Genomic DNA, 22191 nt, shown 5'->3' with positions numbered 1-22191 from the left:
TATTAACATAGCTTCGAAGTGAAAATGGGTCCCATCACTGAACACGATTTTTCGAATGAAATTCGGAATATTTTGATGCATTTCTAGACTCCAATCAGCAAAGATACAATGCTACTGGTGTTCGATTGGCTTAAGTCCATGTACTAACTGAACTTCAAAAGCCTTAAGACCTAAGTCTTCATGCAAAATACTGTATAATATCGTTTGCAGAATGTCCAATTCCTAAGATCCACGAGGAATCGACAAAACTGGGTTTTCGATTCTTCTTGAAAGACGCACATGGTTTCGATTACACCAACTTATCCCAACGTCGCTTGTCAAAATCCTAAGAGGTCTAAAATAAACTCACGCATTGGTGACCAAGACAAACAGAATACAGTGTTGGATGACTACAGCTCAGCGATTTTAGGGCTCAGGCATCAAATCAGATGGCACAAGACAAGCTAGAATGGAGATATGTTAAGAAGGCTTATATCTAGGGGTGGATGAACAATGGCTGAGAAGAAAGAACTTGTCCCAACAGCTCAAATTTTTCCACCAGTTTCGATGACCATCAGGACCAGAACTTGCAGTAAGAGGTTTCATTTAGAGTATCTGGGCAGCTCTCTCTTCTGAAGCTGTCAACTTTCGACAATATTGAGAAAGAAGCGATACACCATTCCACAACGCATTTCAATTGTTAAAATTCGCTACTGAAATGATGAAAATGTTGCAGTCACAGTCGCAAAAGTAAAGCATTTTTGGGTCGTTGTTAAGCACTCTATATACCGGCAATAGTGAAACTGTTGGAACATTTTGAGCAGTTAAGACAAGGTAATGATGTGATAAATTGAAACCGTGTGCGTCACTAGAGAACAACTAAGAATATATCTGCTGTAGCCTGTAGTGTTGACAGAAACCCTGGTTGGTCAATCTTTGTCATTAAACTTTCCACAAACATAACAAACAAAAAACATAACACCATATTCTGTATAAAGGCTAAGGTCTCAAGGCTTTTTGAGTTCAGTTGATAGTGAAGAACTCAAACTGATCGATTTCCAGCAAACGAGATCTCAGGATTTTGAAGTTGAAACTGGTCGATCTTCAGCAACGTCGTATATTCGCTGATTGGGCTGCATCTTCTACTTGTCACTATTTGGGCTTGTGGTGTGATTGGACCTTAATCATTCGAAAATAAGGCTGGTAAAAACTTTATGGTGAATGAATTGCGTTACAGAGCTATGATTCCATAATGTCGAAGATATTGATGTGAATGATGTTTATTCTCAGTAAGCACATAAGCACCGAAACAATTGCAATTTTGCAAGAAAAGTTTCCTGGTTTTATTTCTCGAGGAGGTGGCAACCGACAACTTGTGATTTAACAGTTTTAGACTTTTTTCTTTGATGCACGTGAAAGATAAAATCTATACCAATGCTCCAAAATCGATTCAAGTACAGATGAAATTCGTGAACATATCGAGGACAAAGAACTGCAAATGTGTAAATTGGTCATGAAAAATTTCATCAAAAGGATATTTATAATATGGTGCTACAACAGTATCCATGGCGGCCATTTGAATGATATCATTTTCTATCATTCATGGAATAACTTCCTCTTTACAATAAAATATGATAAACATCCATTGAATTCTCCTAAAGTATACTCAGTTTTTTCAATATCCAAATGAGACTTTTTATTGGAAACCTATTTATAATCGAAGGCTATGTCGAAATGTGACTCACCAAATCAATAGAAACTTATAGTCGAGAGGCCTCTCCCGACAGATATTGCCAGAGGCAAATATTCTGGGAGCCTCTATTTGATGTTGACGTTGGTTTATCTAAGGCATAACTCACCTCTATGATTGTTTGACCCAGAAAATCGTCTGATTCCCTTGTGAGTTTCTGGCGAAGTTTGCTCTTGAGGTCGTTATCCTCGTCCCAAACTCTCACTTTTATCCGATCAGATGAGTTATGGCATTCGCTGGAAAGGATAAGAAATCTTATTTATATTCCAAATAGATGCAATAAAAAGGTCACAAAACGAAAAGCATGACCCACACGAGAATTCGTCCGGAATATTTTGCTATTATTTCGATATGAATTCACACAGCCTCCGAAGAATTAACCTCAAAAAAGGTTTTATGGCGTCTTCCTCTGAACTATTCAGGACAGGGAAGTAAGTTGAAGGGTTACCAAAATGTTTCAATCACACTTTTTTTTTCAATCTCTGCATTTCTCCTCATACTATATCAATGCTCAAAACATGGTCTATATAGGTACTTGTTGCAGATAAAATTGAAAATTTTTTGGAGTGATTCGAGGTTGAATGTTAATATATTTGTTCAACCTTATGGGGTGACATCTCCTAAGTTATACATCAGCAAACATATAAATTTCAGTTGACTGTTGAAAAGTTAAGACCAGCTTCTGAGATAATCTGAAACGCGTTATTAGTTACAACACTTTTTTAGAGGTCGTTCCCCGAACATTAGGAAGAAAAGAAGGGACCTTTTAAAAGATTAGAAAATAAATTAAGAATAACTTGAAAAGAGTAAAGTTTGGTATATTCCAAGAAAGATGTCGAAGAAATTGATCATTCGAGCATCGAAGAAATTCGTTTATAAAATATGTTATTTTTTTATTTCAAAGTAGGTACTCTATCCCAATGAAATTTTGGCTTGCAATTATGGAAAAACTTGTATACTTATAAGAAGAAACAATTCATGTGAAAAATTGTGCCTTTGAAGACCACAATGGTCAAATGGTCCACAATGGTACAATTGGCGCATTGATGAATGATTGGTCAAAAGCTTCTGATGTTTCCATTTTTTTTCAATATTTCTGATTACGCGATCCCCACGGAAATTCTCAAAAACCTTGAAATTGTTATTTTATATTCATTTCTATATAATCTCAACTCTGTTGGATTTGCTTCTATGGAAATATTGATTTTTTTTTGGTGATATTTCGCTTGAATTTTCTGTTTCTGATAAGAATATGTTTGCAGTCACGAAAATATTAAGTGAGTAGTTTTTTCAAATGCTTTTTGAATATTCTGAGGTTCTGATTACGTGATCAAGATGAAATTCTGCACGACACTTGAGATTTTCCTTCAATATTCAAATGAAATTTTTCAATTTGAACGAATTGTTTTCTCCAAACTGTCAATACAAAATTTAGGACGTTTGGAACCAATCCTGGCTCAAAATTCGAAAATTACAGGCATTTTGACGGAAGGATAGAGCGATGTGCTAGGCGAACGAGTGCTCAAAAAGTAATATTTATCATCAAACTTTGTATCAACGAAACGATGGACGATATGTTGAGGTCAAGAGTATGCCCTAACCTCATTTCAACGGGTGCTTCATTCGAGGCTTCATTACACTCCGGGGAGGAATTTCTTTAGTGGGTCGCAGAAACTTGGTTGTAGTGAACTGAAGGACACTTTCTGTAGAAAGATACCGAAGGGACATGTTTCAACCATACGAGTATAAAGAGGTGTGATGAAAGAACTTTATACGAATGTATGAAATTGTATCTTTATACAATATATTTCAAGGCGAATTCCTATCCCTTATAGATTTTATAGCATTGTGTGACGATCAAAAAAAGTATGTGTCAAGTATTTTGTTACAAATTTTTTCATACCATTTCAAAGAGAAAACATGATTTTACGGCAATTTTTCAGAACAGTGTTGAATGTTGGTCGTTTTCCACTAGGTACCTTTCCATCGTTATAAATTTTTTTAGACACAATATCCCAGAAATCTGCAATTGGCCGAACTTGCGCTAAATTTGAGGGTTGTCGTTTTTGAACAGAAAAGGGGGTTGTAAAAATCAACCTATTTTGAGTGTCACGTTCAGGGTGGGCAAATAAGCGAGGTAAGCGGCTATATCTCAGGATCCACCCATCGTAGAGACTTGCGGTAAAAAATTTTATTACTAAAGTGTACAAGAAAACACACTGGAAATTGTTTTGAAGTTCATACCTCTACCGCTAGGGGGCGTAATAGCTATCGTCGAGTAGAAAAATGAATTTTACTCGAAAATGTTTCATATGAATTTGAGGAAAAAATATCATCACTGTAATCCTTGGAAAATTCTCTATCATTTTGAATTGTCACTTTCGATTTTACGATATCAAATAAGGGTAGGTGAAAGGGAGAAATCTGACTGATTGAAGTGCCTGTAACTTCAGTTTGGCTCAACATTTTTGAGCAAATTAGATCTCGTCTGAAAGATAATATTGATTGAGGACAAAATGTACTCATGATAAATTTATTTCTGCTGGTTTCGATAGGGCGCGCTAAGTCATAAATTCATTGTATTGTTCATTTTACTCCGGAATTTCAAATGTAATGATAGGATTTTCTTGACAGAAACAGAAGTTCCATCAAATTTGCATGAAAAAACCTGAAGGTCGCAAAGCGATAGCTTCAGGCAATCTAGAGTTATGACCGAAAAAAGATATTCTTCAACTGATGCACTGCGAACAATCAAATTATGTCTTTAGGTTCTGACAAAAACAGAAATCCCATCAATATTTGTATGAAAAAACCAAAACGTCGCAAAGCGATAGCTTCAGGCGTTCTGGAATTATGGCCGAAAAAATGTGATTTTGTTTAAAATAAAATCACGTCAATAGTAAAAAAAAAAAAAAATATATTCTTCAACTGATGCACTGAAAAACTAAATTGTGTCTTCTTTCGGCAATAACTCCAGAACGCCTGAAACTATCACTTCACGACCTTTTGGTTTTTTCATACAAATTTGATGGGATTTCTGTTTCTGTTGAGAAAATCCTATCATTCCATTTGAAATTTCGGAGTAAAACAATGAAATTTCGGAACAAAACAATGAACATCTGACTAAGCGCCCCCTATCGAAAGTAGCAAAAGCAAATTTATTATGAGTATATTTCGTCCTCAATCAACAAGATATTATCTTTCAGACGAGATCTAATTTGCTCAAAAATGTTGAGCCAAACTGAAGTTACACACTTCAATCAGTCAGATTTCTCCCTTTCACCTACCCTTATTTGATGTCGTAAAATCGAAAGTGACAATTCAAAAAGATAGAGAATTTTCCAAGGATTGAAGTGATAATTTTTTTTCTTCAACTTTATATGAAACGTTTTCGAGTGAAATTCATTTTTCTACTCGACGATAGCCATTACGCCCCCTGGCGGCAGAGGTATGAACTTGAAAACAATTTACAGTGTGTTTTCTTGTACACTTTAGTGGTAAAAATTTTTACCGCAAATCTCTACGATGAGTGGATCCTGAGATATAGCCGCTTACCACGCTTATTTGCCCACCCTGTACGTCAAGTACGGCAAACATATAATATCATCTTGATTCTGGTAGATTTCACAGATTTTACGAATTTTCTTGAACAATTGTGAATGTTACTTTGACTGTCCACAGTTTATCATCTAACTTGCCACACATAAGGCTTCGAAATCCCATAAGATGAATGGATTCCTGGATAACATCTTGAATCCTTTTTTAGAAAGCGCTTATGAAAGATTCTACTTTATCGTACAATTTGAACTTTATACTATACTTATAGTTACAAAGTAAATATTTTGCTTACTCGATTCGAAATAACTACTCCCAAATTTCAGATATTCTGTTAAAAAAGATCACCTTCGATTGAATCGATGAACTTTCTGTTGTCTGTAAAGGTATTGATAATATTTTGTATCTTACTTGTCTTATTGGCTATTGAATTGGGTTCCCATGATCCCTAAAATTCGATTCCCCTTTGATCAAAGCATACTCAAATCGGCCCTTCCAATTATTCACCCTGTAAAATGAAATCTGGAAAGCACAAATAAAATCTTTCCATTATAAGCTTTTTTCTCCATTTTAATTACCAGAAGGGGATCTAATTTTTCAGTGTACCTACTGACAAATTAGTGCTTGCTCGTCGATTTAACTTCCGAGCTTCGTTTCCGTCACAAAGAGAACTGCGTTCAGAATAGAATCAGGCAAGGCCGCAGAAGAAAACTTGAATGAATGAAGGATATTTGAAAGAAATGAGGCACCAGCTGAAAATAACTTGCTCTTGCGAGATAATTTTTGAATGCTGAGTCACTTCAGTTTCATAAAAAAAGCGACCAAATGTTCAATTAGAATATTAGTGTCGTCCTAACAAGATTCGTCATGATCGGGTGCCAAACTTCTGATATCAATTTTGGTCCATCGAAAAATAAGTGTAATTGTATCTTTTTGAGTGCTTACTCATTTAACAACATTTAGCCATGATGTTAGTAATTTTCGAATTTTGAGCTAGAAATGGTCTCAAACGATAAGGTTTGACTCGAAAAATGCATTTCCGACCTCCAAAATCAGCAGTTTATTTCTTTTATAATCTATTGTGGCTATTTCAATCAAATTCAATTGGTTATTCCGATCAAGGAATCTGTCTGATCGAGTAATAAACATAGATAGAGGGAGTATACGCAATTTTTACATGTCCTCAATATGGTTAGATGACGTTGTCGGATTGTGATATATTTTCAAACCCACAATTTTACTATATCGTTATGAATGTATGTTATATCTAATGAAATATATTTATTTGAGTGATTCCTGATTAAATATTCAAATTTGAATATTTGGAATCCGATATTTTTTCTAATTGTCGAATTTATAATAAGCAGAATATTTATTATTTTCTGTATCCTAGTTTGTTTATTGTTTCCTGAATTTCTGATGTATTTAGGTATTTATTTTAATATATTCTGAGTTGATATGAAACGTTGATTCACTATGGGAAATAAGAAGTGCGTTATTTGTGGAGAAACTCGCGAATTAAGTGAATATCGTATCACTGATATGTTTTCATTTCCGCGCGCTTCATGTCAAAATTGAAAGTTCATGTTGGGGACAAAATTTGCTTACTGAAAATGACATTTGTTCCCTCTTTCTATGTTCATTACTCTGTGCTCTGCCTTATTATGTAATAAACTATATATTTACAATTTCTCAAGTTAAATCAGTGAAAAATATCAAGAAAGGAGTCCACTTATGCTAAAACCTCGTCCATGTACTTCACCTTTTTGGGGGGCTGGGGTCAATTTCAGAATTTCAAAAGAAAATGCATGTTTTTTATTGCAGATTCGTATTCTACGGCAAAAATAACGAAAGTTCGTACTCACAATTTTCACAATTCGTCACAGATGGCTCCGCAATCTAATTCGAATTTTCCATCGGAATGAACATTTCACTAATCATTCACATGAAACTCAGACGTTTCCTGTTGAACTGTTTCTTTTCAGTACATGTATTGTCATTGATAATTTTGAAAAAGCAAAATTATTTATCCTTGCTGTTTTTCATTCAACACACTTCCCATTCAATGAAAAAGATAAAATATGAATAAAAGAAAAAAAATCGAAATGGATCTCTTTTATGTGGAATCTAGTGGAAATCGAGCAGTCTTTTTTATACCCAAAACATTTTCTATTATTTCAGAGGATAGTTGAACAATTTACTTCTAAAATTTCATGTGAATGATAGGTTCTCCAAACGAATTCAGTTCCGACTACAGAGCATCTGTGACGAATAGTGAAAAGTTGTTCGTGGAAAACTTTTTTTTATCATGGAACATCTAGTTTTCGTTCGAAACTAGAGTTTCAATTGAAATTCCCCCCTATGGAAATTAAATGGCTTGTAGTAAACCATTATTTCTTCTGTTCGAAACATTTTTGCATATGATGTTTACTTGTCGAGATTCTTAACTGATTCAACTCCTGATTCCTGGCGGTTAACCTATAGTTCAATCTATTGAAAAAAAATTATATCTCCGATATAGATTAATTTAGTATTAAAATCGACATTCAAAGAAATCCAAATGCTTTATTGAGACGGGACGCCAAAATATATACTGCTAGAAGTTTTCTTTATATTTCTTCCTCAATAATTACACCCTGAAATATATTAACATTCAATCTGAAAAACCTGTAAAATCGAAAAGTATCAACCAAAAAAAATTCTACCAATAAGACCTAATAGGATAACACCTTTTTGCGAACTAAGTAATATTGCTGTGAAAACTTACAAGTAGAACTTTTCGTCCCAGACGGGATTCAGCTCCTGGGGCATGGTCCTTGTGCGTTTTTTCACCTTTCCAACCTGAACTGTGACATAGGGATCCGAGGTCCCGCTCTTATCCTTGGCGATTAGACCTTGTGCGGACTTGACTGGAACATTCAATTGCATCTTTATCGAATTATCTCGGGGTGAGGGATGGCAACAAGAAGGTTTGTGGAGTTTTGAAAGCCGAGTCGAGTCGGTGTCGGAAAAATTGGGGCTAACTTGGTTCAGTTAACTTTTTACTTGTTCATTATAACGATAAACGGAGAGCTTGAAAACTCGTGCGAACTGTAGGAATAAATTTTGCATTGCATACAACTAGATTCGTTATATCGAAGTTACATTTTCTGTTAATTCAACCTCTGAAAAATGGGGGTTGAAATGAATTTATGATTTGAGTAACAAATATAGCTCAATTTTGTGTGATTTGGAATACTTATTAGGTGTACAACTTTGCTTCCGCCGTTTCGCAATAGATGGCTGTAGCGGTGAGAGGTTATCGAAATAAATAGATCGTAGATGTCATACAATAAGCTTAGGTATTTGTAAACATAACGCCATCGAAATATTAGTCGATTTGTGTCTGCATCATAGAGTTATTCTCGATTAAACATGTTACGTGCCAAATTCTCGTCATTTGCAGAAGGTTTTAATTTTCTGCTTTGATAAAAAAATCTGCGGCTGTGACTCATCGAATGCTCTCAAATACCTATGATGGAGCCACCATTAGTGTAAGAAAGTACCAAGAGGGGTTTCAACGCTTCAAGAACGGTGATTTCGACGTCGAAGAAAGCATGGCCATGAAAGAAAGAAGGTTTTCGAAGATGCGGAGTCGGAGGCATTACTTGATCAAGACTCAAGTCAAACGCAACAAGATGGGCAGGATCATTGGTAGTGACGCAACAAGCCATTTCAAAACACCGGAAAGTCATGGGAATGATTCAGAACAAGGAAATTGGATGTTGTACGAGTTGGAGCCGAGATATGTTAATCGGCGTTTTTTTGCTTGTGAACAGCTGCTTGCAAGGCAAAGACGGAAGGAATTTCTGCGTCGCATTGTGACTGGAGCCAAAAAAAAGGGTTCATTACGATAATCCCAAGAGCGAAAAATCTTGAAGATATCCCGGCCATGCTTCCACGTCCGAATATTCACGGTTCATGCTCAGTATTTGGTGGGACCAGATCGGCGTAGTGTATTATGAGTTGTTAAAACCGATTGAAACAATCACAGGCAATCGTTATCGAACGTGATCAATGAGTTTGAGCCGAGCATTGAAAGACAAATGGCCGCAAATCAACGAGAGACATGATGAAGTGATTTTACAGCATGACAATGCTTGACCCCATGTTGCGAAAGTGGTCAAGACATACTTGGAAACGTTGAAATGGGAAGTCCTACCCTACCCGCCGTATTCTCCAGACGTTGCTTCATCGGACTATCACTTGTTTCGATTAATATGGCACATGACATGGCTGAGCAGAATTTTCGATCTTATGAAGAAGTAAAAAATTGGATCGATTCATGGATCGTTTCAAAAAACGACCAGTTTTTTCAACGCGGGATTCGTACCCTGCTCGAAAGCAGTGGTCAGCGATAGACAATACTTTGAATCATAAATGTAGGTATAACCTGATTTTCACAATAAAGCCCCGAATTTCGGAAAAAAAAAAAACGGCAGAAGCAAAGTTGTACGTATATGTAATATTTAATTTGAATGGATATTGATCAATATTTGTTGAAAATCTAAACATTCTCTTCAAAAATCATATGGACATTCTGATCTATCAGTTTCATCTAATTTATATTAAGATTAAGATATTTAAGATATTTTTAATTTTTTTTTATTTCTAATATATTTTAATAAAATTCCTCAAATTACAATCACATATTTTGATTCAGGGCTGAAGGACTTAGGTAAAATGCCTTAAATACAGTTATTCTTTTTTATTTTTCATTTTGTATCATTAATTCTTATTCAATTTTTTTGAATTTTTTGATGTCGAAGGAAATTTTGTCGGATGCAAGCCACTTAATTTCGTGAATTCGAGGGGTAAATCATCTATTTTTTATACTACAACTAGAATGAAGCACTCGATATTCTCTTCGGAATAGGAATGATAAGAACAACCTCCTTCTTGTAAGTTAATGAACATCCTCCATTCTAGATTTTCTTCTCATTTCGCTAAACTTCATTTGAAACTATTCTAGCATGCCCCTATTTTCAGAACTTCCTTGAAAATAAAGTGCTTCAGAGATAGTAGACAATGTATTGTTTTACTCGAATACTCAAGTCTCTAGATAACTATGAAGACCAACCCTGCATACAAATTGCGTAGATTCAGTAAGAAATAATGAAACGAAGATTTCTTCTCAAATTAGGGCAGAATGGCTAGAGCATAAGTCCCTTTGTTCGGTATTTTCATATAAAATATTAGTCAAGTTATTCTTTGGATAGAAGAACTCTTTCCATTAGATGTATAAAGTAGTTCATCAAATGCTTTGTTCAATTTCAATGAACAATATAGTACATTATTGATACAAAATGCAACCGATCGAATAATGAACTGAACATTGTTATAACGATCATTTCATTGGTTTGAAATTTTGGCGCTCTAGGCGGCCGCATATACTAGTACCCTGCCTACCCCAGTAGTGTTATTTCTTTCAATAGTGAAATATCGCAATGAATCAAACAAAACATTCAAAAAATATGAGGCATCTGTTAGTTCGTAAATATTCTCGCTTTTCAAAGATTCACTACACAGGTTGATCCAAATAAAGAATAACTTTTTACTTTTTTGTTCACACCTGTATATTACAAAGAACGGAGTGAGTGAGTACGAAATTTGAACAGTTTTGTTCCTGAGAAATCAAGCTACAATTCAAAAAATAATTTCTTAAATCGGCCAAAGAGTTCAAGAGAAAATGACCTATAATCTTCCCTTGATATTGCCGGGTGTATGTTATTTTTAGTTTTCATTTAGTTTTTTTTGTAGAAAACCATCGACTTTGAAGGAAAAATCGATAGACATCTTATCTCCAAAATGTTATGATGATTCAGAAAAAATTGTTTCCTTCTTTACCTCAATAAAAAAAATTGGATGAACAAATAGCTGCCGTCAATTTGTAACCTATTGATTCATTTGACGGAATAAAGCATGAAAATGGGGCAACATTGGACGTTACCAGTGGTGAACATCCGATTGAACATTTGAAAGAAAAAAAATTTAAACGTAAGAATTAGTCCATAATTTTAAAAGAGTATCACTTGGAAGGAAGGCGAAATTATAGGAAAAATATTAATATACCTTTATTTTGATCAAGGAATTACTTTTGATTATTCGACATATCTTTGTCAAACTACCTTCATAGTAATCAATCAATGTTTCGACTTTATTTGACAGAATTACACAAAATAAAAAATTAAATGAATATTATTGAATTAAAAACAATCCTATGTAAAATTTTTGCTTCCCAATTTTTCCTCAAACTCGACTCAAGAATTATTTTAGTGATGAAGCAGTTCAAGTAAAGGGAGATTAATACTTACTACCCACTATACTTAATTCAATTCAACCCATGAAGCACCACAAAAAATCAATCAATATTATTGAACATGCATGAAAAATTTTGACCACATGCATCGAAAAAAAAAAGGTAAGGTGAGAGAAAGCAAGAGAATGAAGCGAAACTTTTCAGATTTGGCAAATTCGTTGCCGATATGTTTTTATTTCAATTTTCTGAATCGGTAATTGTATCCGGTTTATCCATTGGTTGTACCGATCCTGTGTTCCTGGTTATATATTTGAAGACCAACAATCAGATCGTTTGAATGAATCTTATTCGTTCTTTTTCATTGAATGTTGTTTTCGCTGAAACTGTCTGGAAATTTTGAATGGAAAAGATTTGATCCCATCTTTTACTAGTCGATAAAATTTCAATAAGCTGGAGTTTTTAAATATAAAATAGATATTTTGACGTTATTCAAACTCATTATATTCATCCTAAGTTTAAAAGAAGAATACTTTGGAAGTTTTCACTTTAATAAGGTCTATTATCGAAACTTCAACAATCATTTGAATTAAGATACTCAGAATTGATGTTTTTTCAGCTTTTTTTTTCATACATATGAGAAATCTAGATCACTAGTCTTTTGAATTCATATTAATGAATTTACCTCAATCTTACATAAATTATAAATTCTTCTTTCTTTCTCTTATTTATCTCTAAATATGTCTTACGTAATCGAATATTGCGATATTCAATAAGATGAAATCAAATCCAGTCTCTATTATATAAAAAATTCAAATCTGAAAAATAGAAAAAATCGTTTGTGTGTGTGTCAGAAAGTTGAAAGTTTATATAAAAGTGTGAAAATTGTGAGATAAAACATTATGTCAAATGAGTGTTTAGTGCATGTGTTGTGAATATATTCATCGATAGTGTTCCAAATTTTTCACTGAAAATATTGATTGAGAAATAAACAAAATTTTATCTATGAATCATACCAAAGTGGTTGTTGGGGTAAAAACTAGAAACTAAGTTATATAAGTTCATACAAAATTTCCTGTGATACAGAGTTTGGATCGACCCCAGATAGTTGATATTATTATTTAAGAATATCCAAATTGTTTCATGAATTCCAAAAACTCCAAAATTCGAAAACATCGATGAAACTAATTATTGAAGAAATAATATACTTACCTACTTCAAAAAAATTTAAATGAACAATAGGTCTTGTTTTCTCCATTCTGTATCACAAGAATGATATTGAATTCATCAATTTTTGAAGTTAATCTATGGGTATTCTATTGATAAAAATTTTCAGAACTAGCTAGTACTACTGGATTATGAAAATTTGGAACTAATGAGGGCTTTGAACTGAAGAAATAAATTTCTTGCTTATAGTTTTAAACGATTAAGGGTATTCCTTTTTAGGAAAAAATCGCTCACATTACATTTATGTATTCTTCAACCACATTATTTTTATATATAATAAGTGAATTAATCAAAATGATTAATTCACCTATACACCTATTCATTTCGTAGAATGAAAAAGTCAATCGGTTCCAACAGAATTTTCTTAATTTCAAGATAAAGAAATGCCCTAGCGAAATAGAGTTCTTCAGTATTTCACCCAAAAGAGTGTGATAAAGTGGAAGATAAAATCTGTTCTTCGAGCAGAGGATGTGGTTCACTGTTGAAGATCAAAAAAGTAAGCGGTTCTTAGTAAGGTGCTTCCCAACTGTAGAGTTGTCTACTAAATATCGGCTTTCAGGCAGGTCAATTGCTACATTCTATGGGTAAACTTCCAGTGCATATTTTTCTCAAAAAATGACCTGTTCAACAATTCCCGATAACCAGCTGAGTACAGAGCCTTTCCGATTCCGATCTAATTCAAGAATTCAATGAATAAAAACAAATTTGTGGTCAAAGATAATATGAATATTTAAAATAAGTTTACTCTCTGTATTTCAGATGAATATGGATCGAAATTATATTTTTATTATCGTCCGATGAGAATTCTAGCAGTTGTTCACTCCTTATTCTGAATTAATAAAGAATTTCTAACCAACCGAAATTCGGGTGATCAAGAATACGAATTTAATTTAATGAATTTCCATTCAATTGAAGATCGAATCAAAAATAAGCGGATAAAGAATATAAGATGATTTATGCTACATCTGGAAATGAATAATGAGAAAGATTAATTTTCTGGAGGTAAAAACGGTCTCGAATTTTAACGTTGTCATAATTCGTAACCAGTTATATTTCAGTTTCTCGTGAAAATATAGAAAAGAGAAGAATGTACGATTTTTGTTTTTGAAAGTTGATGAAAAAGACGAATATTCGCAAAACGTATACGAGACAATGACTCATTTCAATCAAAAACATAAAAAATTTTTATCTCCATAATTTTACATTTATTTCAGACCACATTCATCTGGAAAAAATTCCCTGAAATTTATATTTGAGATGAATCTGTTTTCATTTCATATTGTGTTGTAGTTTTCAATTTCAGGATTGAAACATGCTAGTAGGGACATGCATGTAAACCTTTTAATATGAGAAGAATCCATTTCTTGCAATGTACAAAATCCAGTACATCCATAGATTGAAAATTTAAGCTCCAGATAGAGATAAAGCTCAAACTACAAAGAGAGTTTCTGTGTTGTTTGGTGTTGAAAATTCGTTAAGTGATTCCACATCATTTTTTTTCATGTACCTTCTGTTGTGTATTTATTTGGTGAAGAAGAATAATCAGACAAGCTTGAGAAAGGCATTCGGTACTTAGCAAGTGTTGTAGTTTTGGTGCATAATGCCAAGCAACTGCTCACAACTGTATGATCGCTATTGATTTTTGTATATTGAACGAAACGGAACTTTATTAATTTTTCTGAATGGATCATTAATTCATATTTTGCGATTGTAAAGACGTTTATCTCTTTTTATAAGAAAGAAGAGCCGAAATGTCAGAAAATAAACGAATTGAGTTAATTTATGTATCATTCATAATGGATGAATAACGCTAGCGTCTGAAAAATGATTCCAAGAATGGAATGGGATACAAAAGAAACGCATAATGTCTCATTAATTTTAGATGAATTTTCAAGGTTCATGTTCTCTAAGTTCTATACTTCATTTTTATCACATGGAGAGAATGAGAATAAAAGGAAGGAAAGAAAAGCAGGTAAGGAAGTTATGCATAAATTTCCGCTGCTACATTTGCAAGATAGTACCTCGGAGGATATTGCATTAAGATTATTTCATTCAAATATTCTCCCTATAGTTGGCTATGTTCCAAACATGGCTGGAAATGCATTATGGAGCATTGAACCTACATGGCTGGAAGGATTCCAGCTTCAATCTGAATGAAGCCATGGAAGATGTTAATTGTTGGAGGAATTTCCGAGGTACGAGTAGAATTAAATTATAGTGAATTGCCCAATAAAAGTTCATTATTAGATTCTAGAATCTCAATTTATATCTTTCTTGATAACAATTATTTAAGATACTTTAGGGACTTCTGTAGCATTTACTGGTTTTCTTAATTATACATTATTATATTGTGTTAAGATTGGCAGAAATATAAATCGAAACTCTTTGTGATTCTCATACAGTTCCTCTATTGAAGCTCGTAATTTAAAAGGCTGATTAGTTAATAGTACAGTGCATCCCATTTTGGGTGAGACAGCCAGGTTTCTCGCTTGTTATTTATGATAGAGCCTTGTGGTTTTCACGTTCCTGTCCTACTTTTTCGTGAAACTCAAGTTGGTTCAATCAGATTTTGCATAACTGTTTCCGTTCAAGAGATACAGGGCGATTTCGGAAATTGATACTTTTCGGACCCCTCCTTTATCTCCGAAGTTATTAGAAATAATGCTGAGGTAAAAACTACGTCTGAATCAGAATTCTGCGTAGAATCCAGTGGCGTACTCAATTTTTTTTTTGGGGTATGGTTTTGAACATTCAACACAAACCTATATTTTTTTTAATGGAACACCCTATATATAAATATCACTTCGTTGAATTTGTTATTTTTTTCCCTTCAAAATGATGTATGATACTATGTAGGTAGGATGTTCAAAAATGTTGAAAAAAAAGACTAAAACATCAAATAATGATGAATTTTTGTTAATGAGCAATGGATTTTCCATATGAGAAAAAGGATTAATTGGATAATTTTAATTTGTGATTTTATTTATAGTAGAGTAAGCAAACAAATATAATACACTCATCACTAATATGAAAAACAAAACGTAGGTACCTACCTAATAGCAACAAATGAATAATACAAAAATTCATAAACATTGCATAATATCTTACAGATGAAACTGTTCAAATTGCTGTCCATTTTCCTTAATACATAAAATATACTACAGTACAAGAGTCAACAGTCCCGAAGAACTTCGTGCATCAACAGAGGCAGTTTTCCAGGATTTATAAAACCGCCCTTTTATAATACTAAATGCACTCAGGCGTATTGAAAAGTTTTGTCAATTATGTATTAGGGGAAAATGGACAGCAATTTGAACAGTTTAATCAGTAAGGTATTTTGCAATGTTTATGAATTTTTTTATTATTTATTTGTTGCTATTAGGTAGGTACCTACGTTTTGTTTTTCATGTTAGTGATGAGTGTATTATCTTTGTTTGCTTACTTTACAATAAATAAAAATCACAAATGAAAATGATCCAATTGATTCTTTTTTATATGGGAAATCCATTGCTCATTAACAAAAAAATCTCATCATTATTTGATGTTTTAGTGTTTTTTTGAAATTTCCGAACATCCTACCTATACATAGTATCATACATCATTTCTTAGGGAAAAAAATAACGAATTCAACGAAGTTAGTGATATATAGGGTGTTCCATTAAAAAAAATATAGGTTTGTGTTGAATCTTCAAAACCATACCCCGAAAAAAAAATTGAGTACGCCACTGGATTCTACGCAGAATTCTGATTCAGACGTAGTTTTTACCTCAGCATTATTTCTAAAAACTTCGGAGATAAAGGAGGGGTCCGAAAAGTATCAATTTCCAAAATCGCCCTGTATCTCTTGAACGGAAACAGTTATGCAAAATCTGATTAGACCAACTTGAGTTACTCGAAAAAGTAGGACAAGAACGTGAAAACCGCAAGGCTCTATCTTGAATAACAAGCGAGAAACCTGGCTATCTCACCCAAAATGGGATGCACTGTACAGTATGATGAGAGCTGACAACTCATCGATATATCATATCCATGGATGAATTAATTATAAATCCTAATGTTAAACCCAATCCTTTTTTTTTCTTCTTCTATTAAATCCCTAATTTCAGTTATGAGATTTATAAGTTATAAGGATTTTCATTTCTGAAGAAGTGTTATTAGTAAGCAGGGATTCACGGCTTGGCTTGATATTCAAGCTACTTGACACAAGCTTAAGCTCAAGTAGCTTGAGCTTGACCTGAAATCAACTCAAGTTCAAATCAAGTAATAGTTTTCCAATGGCAAGTCAAGTATTTATTTACAAAGTACTCTACGTAACATTGAAAAATTACTATTTTACTTGAACTCGAGTTGATTTCAAGTCAAGATCAAGCTACTTGAGCATGAGCCGTGAATCCCTAGTAGTAAGTTGTTGTCAAAAAGCGTTCACTTCTGTGTTGCCTTCAGAATAATACTTATATGCGTATAGATCTAAGTAACTGGCTGGATAACCTATCCGGCAGATCTATTTCTAGCCGGTAGATATCTCTATTCTCTAGATCTTTCTAGCTTATGGGTTTCGATCTACCTAGGTGGCCGATCTACCGACATATATAGACGACATTCTCAATTATTTTATTGAATTTCAAGCATTCCTCATTTTCCGAATTGAACAATAATTTTATATTCCGTAAATAGAAAAACTGATCCATTCAGAAATATTCATTTATCAACTTTAGAATCCTTCAAATGGCGTATCTATGTTGCTTGGCATTGAGCATGGTCACGTACAAGAGTTCTTTGCGGAAGATAACAAAGACAATAGGTAATATAGATCAAAATATGAACAGAGCCTCCCGATAGAATGCAGCCAGCAATACCTGTAATAGCAATCTTGCACGACCACTTGGAGGTGCCTTCAATGGTCATTTGCTCCGCTTGCTCTATTGAATCAATGTGTGTGTCTGGGTCCACAGAAAATGTAGTTCTGCGCGTCGAAGGAACCGGAAACAACAGAATACCGAATACAACACATCTGAGCACAGCAGGCAGGAGTTAGAAAAGGAGTTATTTTAGTTGGCATAGGCTTTAAGGGTATTTTGGTTTGCAGTGAGGTAGGATACATTTTCGAGGTGTTTCAGTTGGAGCAAGTTTTGGTGTTGTGGGGGTTTCGGTATTTGAGTGATTTTGACAAGGTTGTAGATTTGGTTGGAGGATATCAAATTATGGTCAGTATAGTGTCTGTTGTCAGTGTTCAATGTAGAGTTTTGTGGATGAACTATTTGATCGTATAAGTTTCACACAATTTAGCAAGAAGTTTTTTCGCAGAATATAGTATCGTCTTATTGATACTTTTGAGAGGATGTTTTATATTTGCAAGAATCATTCATCATTTTTTGGAAAAGATCGACTAGATTATCTCGGTTCTCATTGAAAATTTTCCTACAAATTTTTCATTTTTGCCTTATAAGATTTCATCGAGAATTCTTCGGCTAGGAAGAATCTGAATAGAATTATGAAATTTTATTGAACATTCGAACAAGGTGCCTCAAGAGAAAAAAATTTGCTGTTTGTCGAAAAAGTGTTATTAATTATGAAAATACACAACTTCAGATTTAAGGAGAGGCACGAATAAAGTCTATAGGCATCAAATCAGGCCTACGGAGGACATGACTGTAAATTCTCCTGGAGATTAATTTGCCTAGCGAAATTTTACGTACACGTAGCAGATTGGATATGAATGTGATGTGAAGTTCTAACCTCCTGGAATCATGTTCTTTGGTTAGAGCTAGGAAAGTTATGCAGTTCAGACTACATAAACTCATATAACCTCCTCAAAAAACGCTCTGAATTCACAGAAAGTGCACACTACTCCTTTTCATTTACAAAAAAGTGAGGGCCGATAATAACTCAAGGTGATATTGGATCCCATAGAGTCTAATTTGGCGATTGAAGAAGTTTCTGGAGCTTGTGTTTTCGATTGGTTGCACTCCAGTAATGACAGTTAGTTTCATCTAAATACCCAATAAGCTTCATCCAAAACTTGGAAACGTTCGTAAGTTCTCAATTGAATGATTTACGAGCTCTAATCTCTGAATTTCATCTTGGGATGTCAATTTCTTTCACCAATTGCATTTTATAATTTTTGTGAGTAGCTTTAGATATTAGTGTAAAATTCGTTGTAACGATGATCTATGGACATTCAAAGAACTTTTATACTTCCGAATGAAGAGGTAGGGACCATCACGAACAGACCGATTAACCCGTTCCACGTTCTTATCCGTTTTCAATAATCTTGGGAGCCTGGGTTTTGGTTTGAAGAGTGTTGAAAACTTTTCACCTATTTCGAATTAGATTTTTTGGCGCATCATTTGAGTGACGAAATTCGAGCTATAGTGGTAGAATTAGTATTTTTGTGAAATTTGCATACGCAAAATGCGGGATCCGATACCGGGAAACGCTCTATAACGACTAGATTCTTATAAGCCAGGCTAACGATATGATATTTAGGATAAATTTTGTAGAATCAAGATGTTACTCGAAAAACAAAGAAGTTCGTAGTACATAAAGTCATTATTCATCGTCAGATATTTACAGAAATCTTCTCATTATCTTGAATTTCACTGAAAATAGCATACTCATGCGAAAACTTCATCCGAATGATGGAGAGAACTACATTTTAACATTACAAAAACAAAACATGTGAAATAGGTGAAGTTATCGAAAAAAATTTATCCCAGAGGAACGAAGCATTTTCATTGAATATAATCCCCCGTAATTTTTGTATAGTTCGATCGTTCTTAGGAGGTCAATAGGGCCTCCACACGCTATAGATATCGCTTTGTGGTGGTTCTAACATCGATGGAATTCCTTGTGAAAAGCTCTCCTAATTTCCTTCAACGATGAAAGGAATTCATTAGGAAATATTTCAAATTCCAGCAGCATTCAATAAGGGATGTTACTGGCATGGCCGGAAAATAATGAATCTTTGGGGCCGATGGTTAAACAGGAGAAAAATATACCATTTTGGAGGTATTTTCCATCTCACAGTGGATAATGAATGGAAATGCCAAGAAGGGATTTTTATTGCATTCTCATCCAGATTATGCTTATGAATATTCCAGTCAGGTTCATCTCTGATATCTGGTCTGGATACCTATCAGTGCCTAAATCGCAGACGTGGAGTATTATACAGATTGGCGCAGATAGAATAGCACAGCTGAAAATTTTCGTTTCAGTTTTTCCGGAAAACGCCGAGTTTAATCAATTTTCATTTGAATCGGGACATTTTTTGGTTGCAAATTCGTGGGTGTACCATCATTTTCCGTCTGGCAATCAGTTTGCTGTGAAAATCTCAGTGGATATCATCGAACAATCGAGTTTCAGAACGAATTTTAATTATTATGGTATTTAAATTACCACCTGTTTATTTTTAAATACTGATAGCGTTTATGTCTAACATTATATCTTACGTTCTGTAATATTTCTGTCAATGATCTGTTAAAGTTTGATTTTTTCTCATAGCAACTTTCTTTCACATTCCATTGTCAAATTTTCATCATGTGATATGCTAATTTTGAATGAAAATCTATAAATTGATATTTTTTCTGGATCAGTGCCCGCTTCTTTCCTTGAGAACTTGGTGGACCACTGGTAGCGAAAAGAGTAACTCTGGTCCAGTATTTTTCTGCTGCTGAATACTGTTGTTCTGTTTGGTTCAATAGTGCTCATGTTCATCAAATTGGTTTACAGCTTAACGTTTCTATGAAAATTATTAGTGGAACTATTAGATCTACATCTTTGGATTGGTTACAAGTGCTATCACATATACTTCCACCATTCGTAGACAGGTCTCAGTCAAGAAATTTTGGAAAAAATTTCATTTCTACCAGAACTTTTTTCCAATTGTATCTTACCTCCCACATTTAGGTTTAATTGAGGAGGTAACGTTTCACTGAGACCTAATGGTCTATTGTGCCCCTCATCAGAGCTATTCTCATCATAACGTGATCTACAGCTCGCCTTCCAGTTTCAGAGTTCTGTTGAACTCCAATATCGGGGATGGCTTCAAGGAGGCTAATTCCTCACTTCTATAAGTTTCGTGTCCAAGGCAGGTTTTGCGTTGGTAAGCGATGGCGAGGCATTCCTCCTCCCCACAGTATCTGCACTGGTCGTTTTCTGTTAGACCCATTCGCATGAGGTGTTTCCTAAGGCGGCAATGCCCTGTGAGGAATCCAGTGAGGAGGTGTAGCATATTCTTACTAAGATCCAGATACTTCTTGGATCTTGTAGAGTCAATGTTTCAAAGAAACTTTTTAAAGTGAAGCAAACCAGGAAGATTCCGCCAGTTTTTCTCTTTCGGTTACCTTCTTATCCTAAAACACTTTCTTGTAGGTACATTTGTCTACACCACAGAAAGGTTTCGGGCCGATGAAAGGAGTTTGTGCTCCTTTTCTGGCAAGTGTGTTGGCCTCCTCATTCCCTCTGATTCCCGACTGGCTGGGAACCCAGAATAAAATGACCCTGTTATTTTTAACCATTTCAATAAGTTTTCTTCGGCACTCCAATACCATTTTAGAATCGATGATATGTGAGCTCAGTGCTTTAATTGCAGCCTGACTATCGGAATATATCGCTATGTCTCATTTCCGATAGCTTCTTGCTATGTTAACCCCCAGATACTAGAACTGCTAAATTGAAGTCACGCAAACCTTTATGAGTTAATACCTTCCTTCAATCTAATGAAAGTGACAAAAAAATTTTGCGTTCGGAATGGAGTTCTTGTAATGTCTTCAACAAAAGTCTTATTGTTGATACTTCAGAGAAAGTCCTAGGTTTCAATCTTCCTAGTGAAATTTGGTGTATTTTAAATCGACTTAGGACTGGTCATGGTCGTTGTAATAGTATGCTCTTTGAATGGCATTCTATCGATAGCCCACTATGTGAGTGTGGTGTAGAAGAAGCCATTGAGCACTTGGTGAATACTTGTACAATTTATAAATTTCATAGTGGTTTCCAAGCTATCCAGTCAGTTTCAGATTCTTTTTTAGAATGGATCGCTAACTTCAAATCAATATAATGGAAACTAATATTTAGTACTCCTTTCTGTTTTTTTTTGTTTTAGGATTTAATTATGAAGTCGTCAACCGTTGGTGAAGAGAAAGGATAGAGTAAATTTTGTTTTGGATGAGGAGGAAGCCCTTCAATATAAATAGATTAGCTTATTCTGTAAACGTATACACAAACCAGTCACTACACCTATACGGAGAGACAGAGTTTAATTATCTTTGCCAGACCTAGAACATAAAACAAGTTTGTTTATTATTGAAAGCATGAATATCAACCCAATTTTGGATTCTGCTTTTTGAGGCGTAACATATTTCGGTTTCTTGCTCTCCACATTTACTTC

General features: G+C 34.2%; 1 protein-coding gene across 7 annotated transcripts in view; it reads right to left on the bottom strand.

The window, feature by feature from the left end:
- LOC123670744 (protein unc-13 homolog B) overlaps window positions 1–22191 on the bottom strand; it is a 637597-nt gene that overhangs the window by 44470 nt on the left and 570936 nt on the right. For 5 of the 7 annotated variants that reach the window (XM_045604288.1, XM_045604284.1, XM_045604282.1 and 2 more), the window contains 2 exons: window positions 8052–8193; window positions 1839–1965 (listed from right to left, as the gene is read on the bottom strand). In XM_045604288.1, the coding sequence (XP_045460244.1) occupies window positions 1839–1965; window positions 8052–8193 (269 nt within the window). Of the gene's footprint in view, window positions 1–1838; window positions 1966–8051; window positions 8194–17662; window positions 17770–22191 lie in introns of all 7 variants that reach the window. The other 2 variants (XM_045604283.1, XM_045604287.1) reach the window with 1 other exon arrangement.

The sequence above is a fragment of the Harmonia axyridis genome, chromosome 1, assembly GCF_914767665.1.
Source record: "Harmonia axyridis chromosome 1, icHarAxyr1.1, whole genome shotgun sequence".
Lineage (NCBI taxonomy): Eukaryota > Metazoa > Arthropoda > Insecta > Coleoptera > Coccinellidae > Harmonia > Harmonia axyridis.
This window is presented reverse-complemented; position numbering and strand designations above follow the sequence as displayed.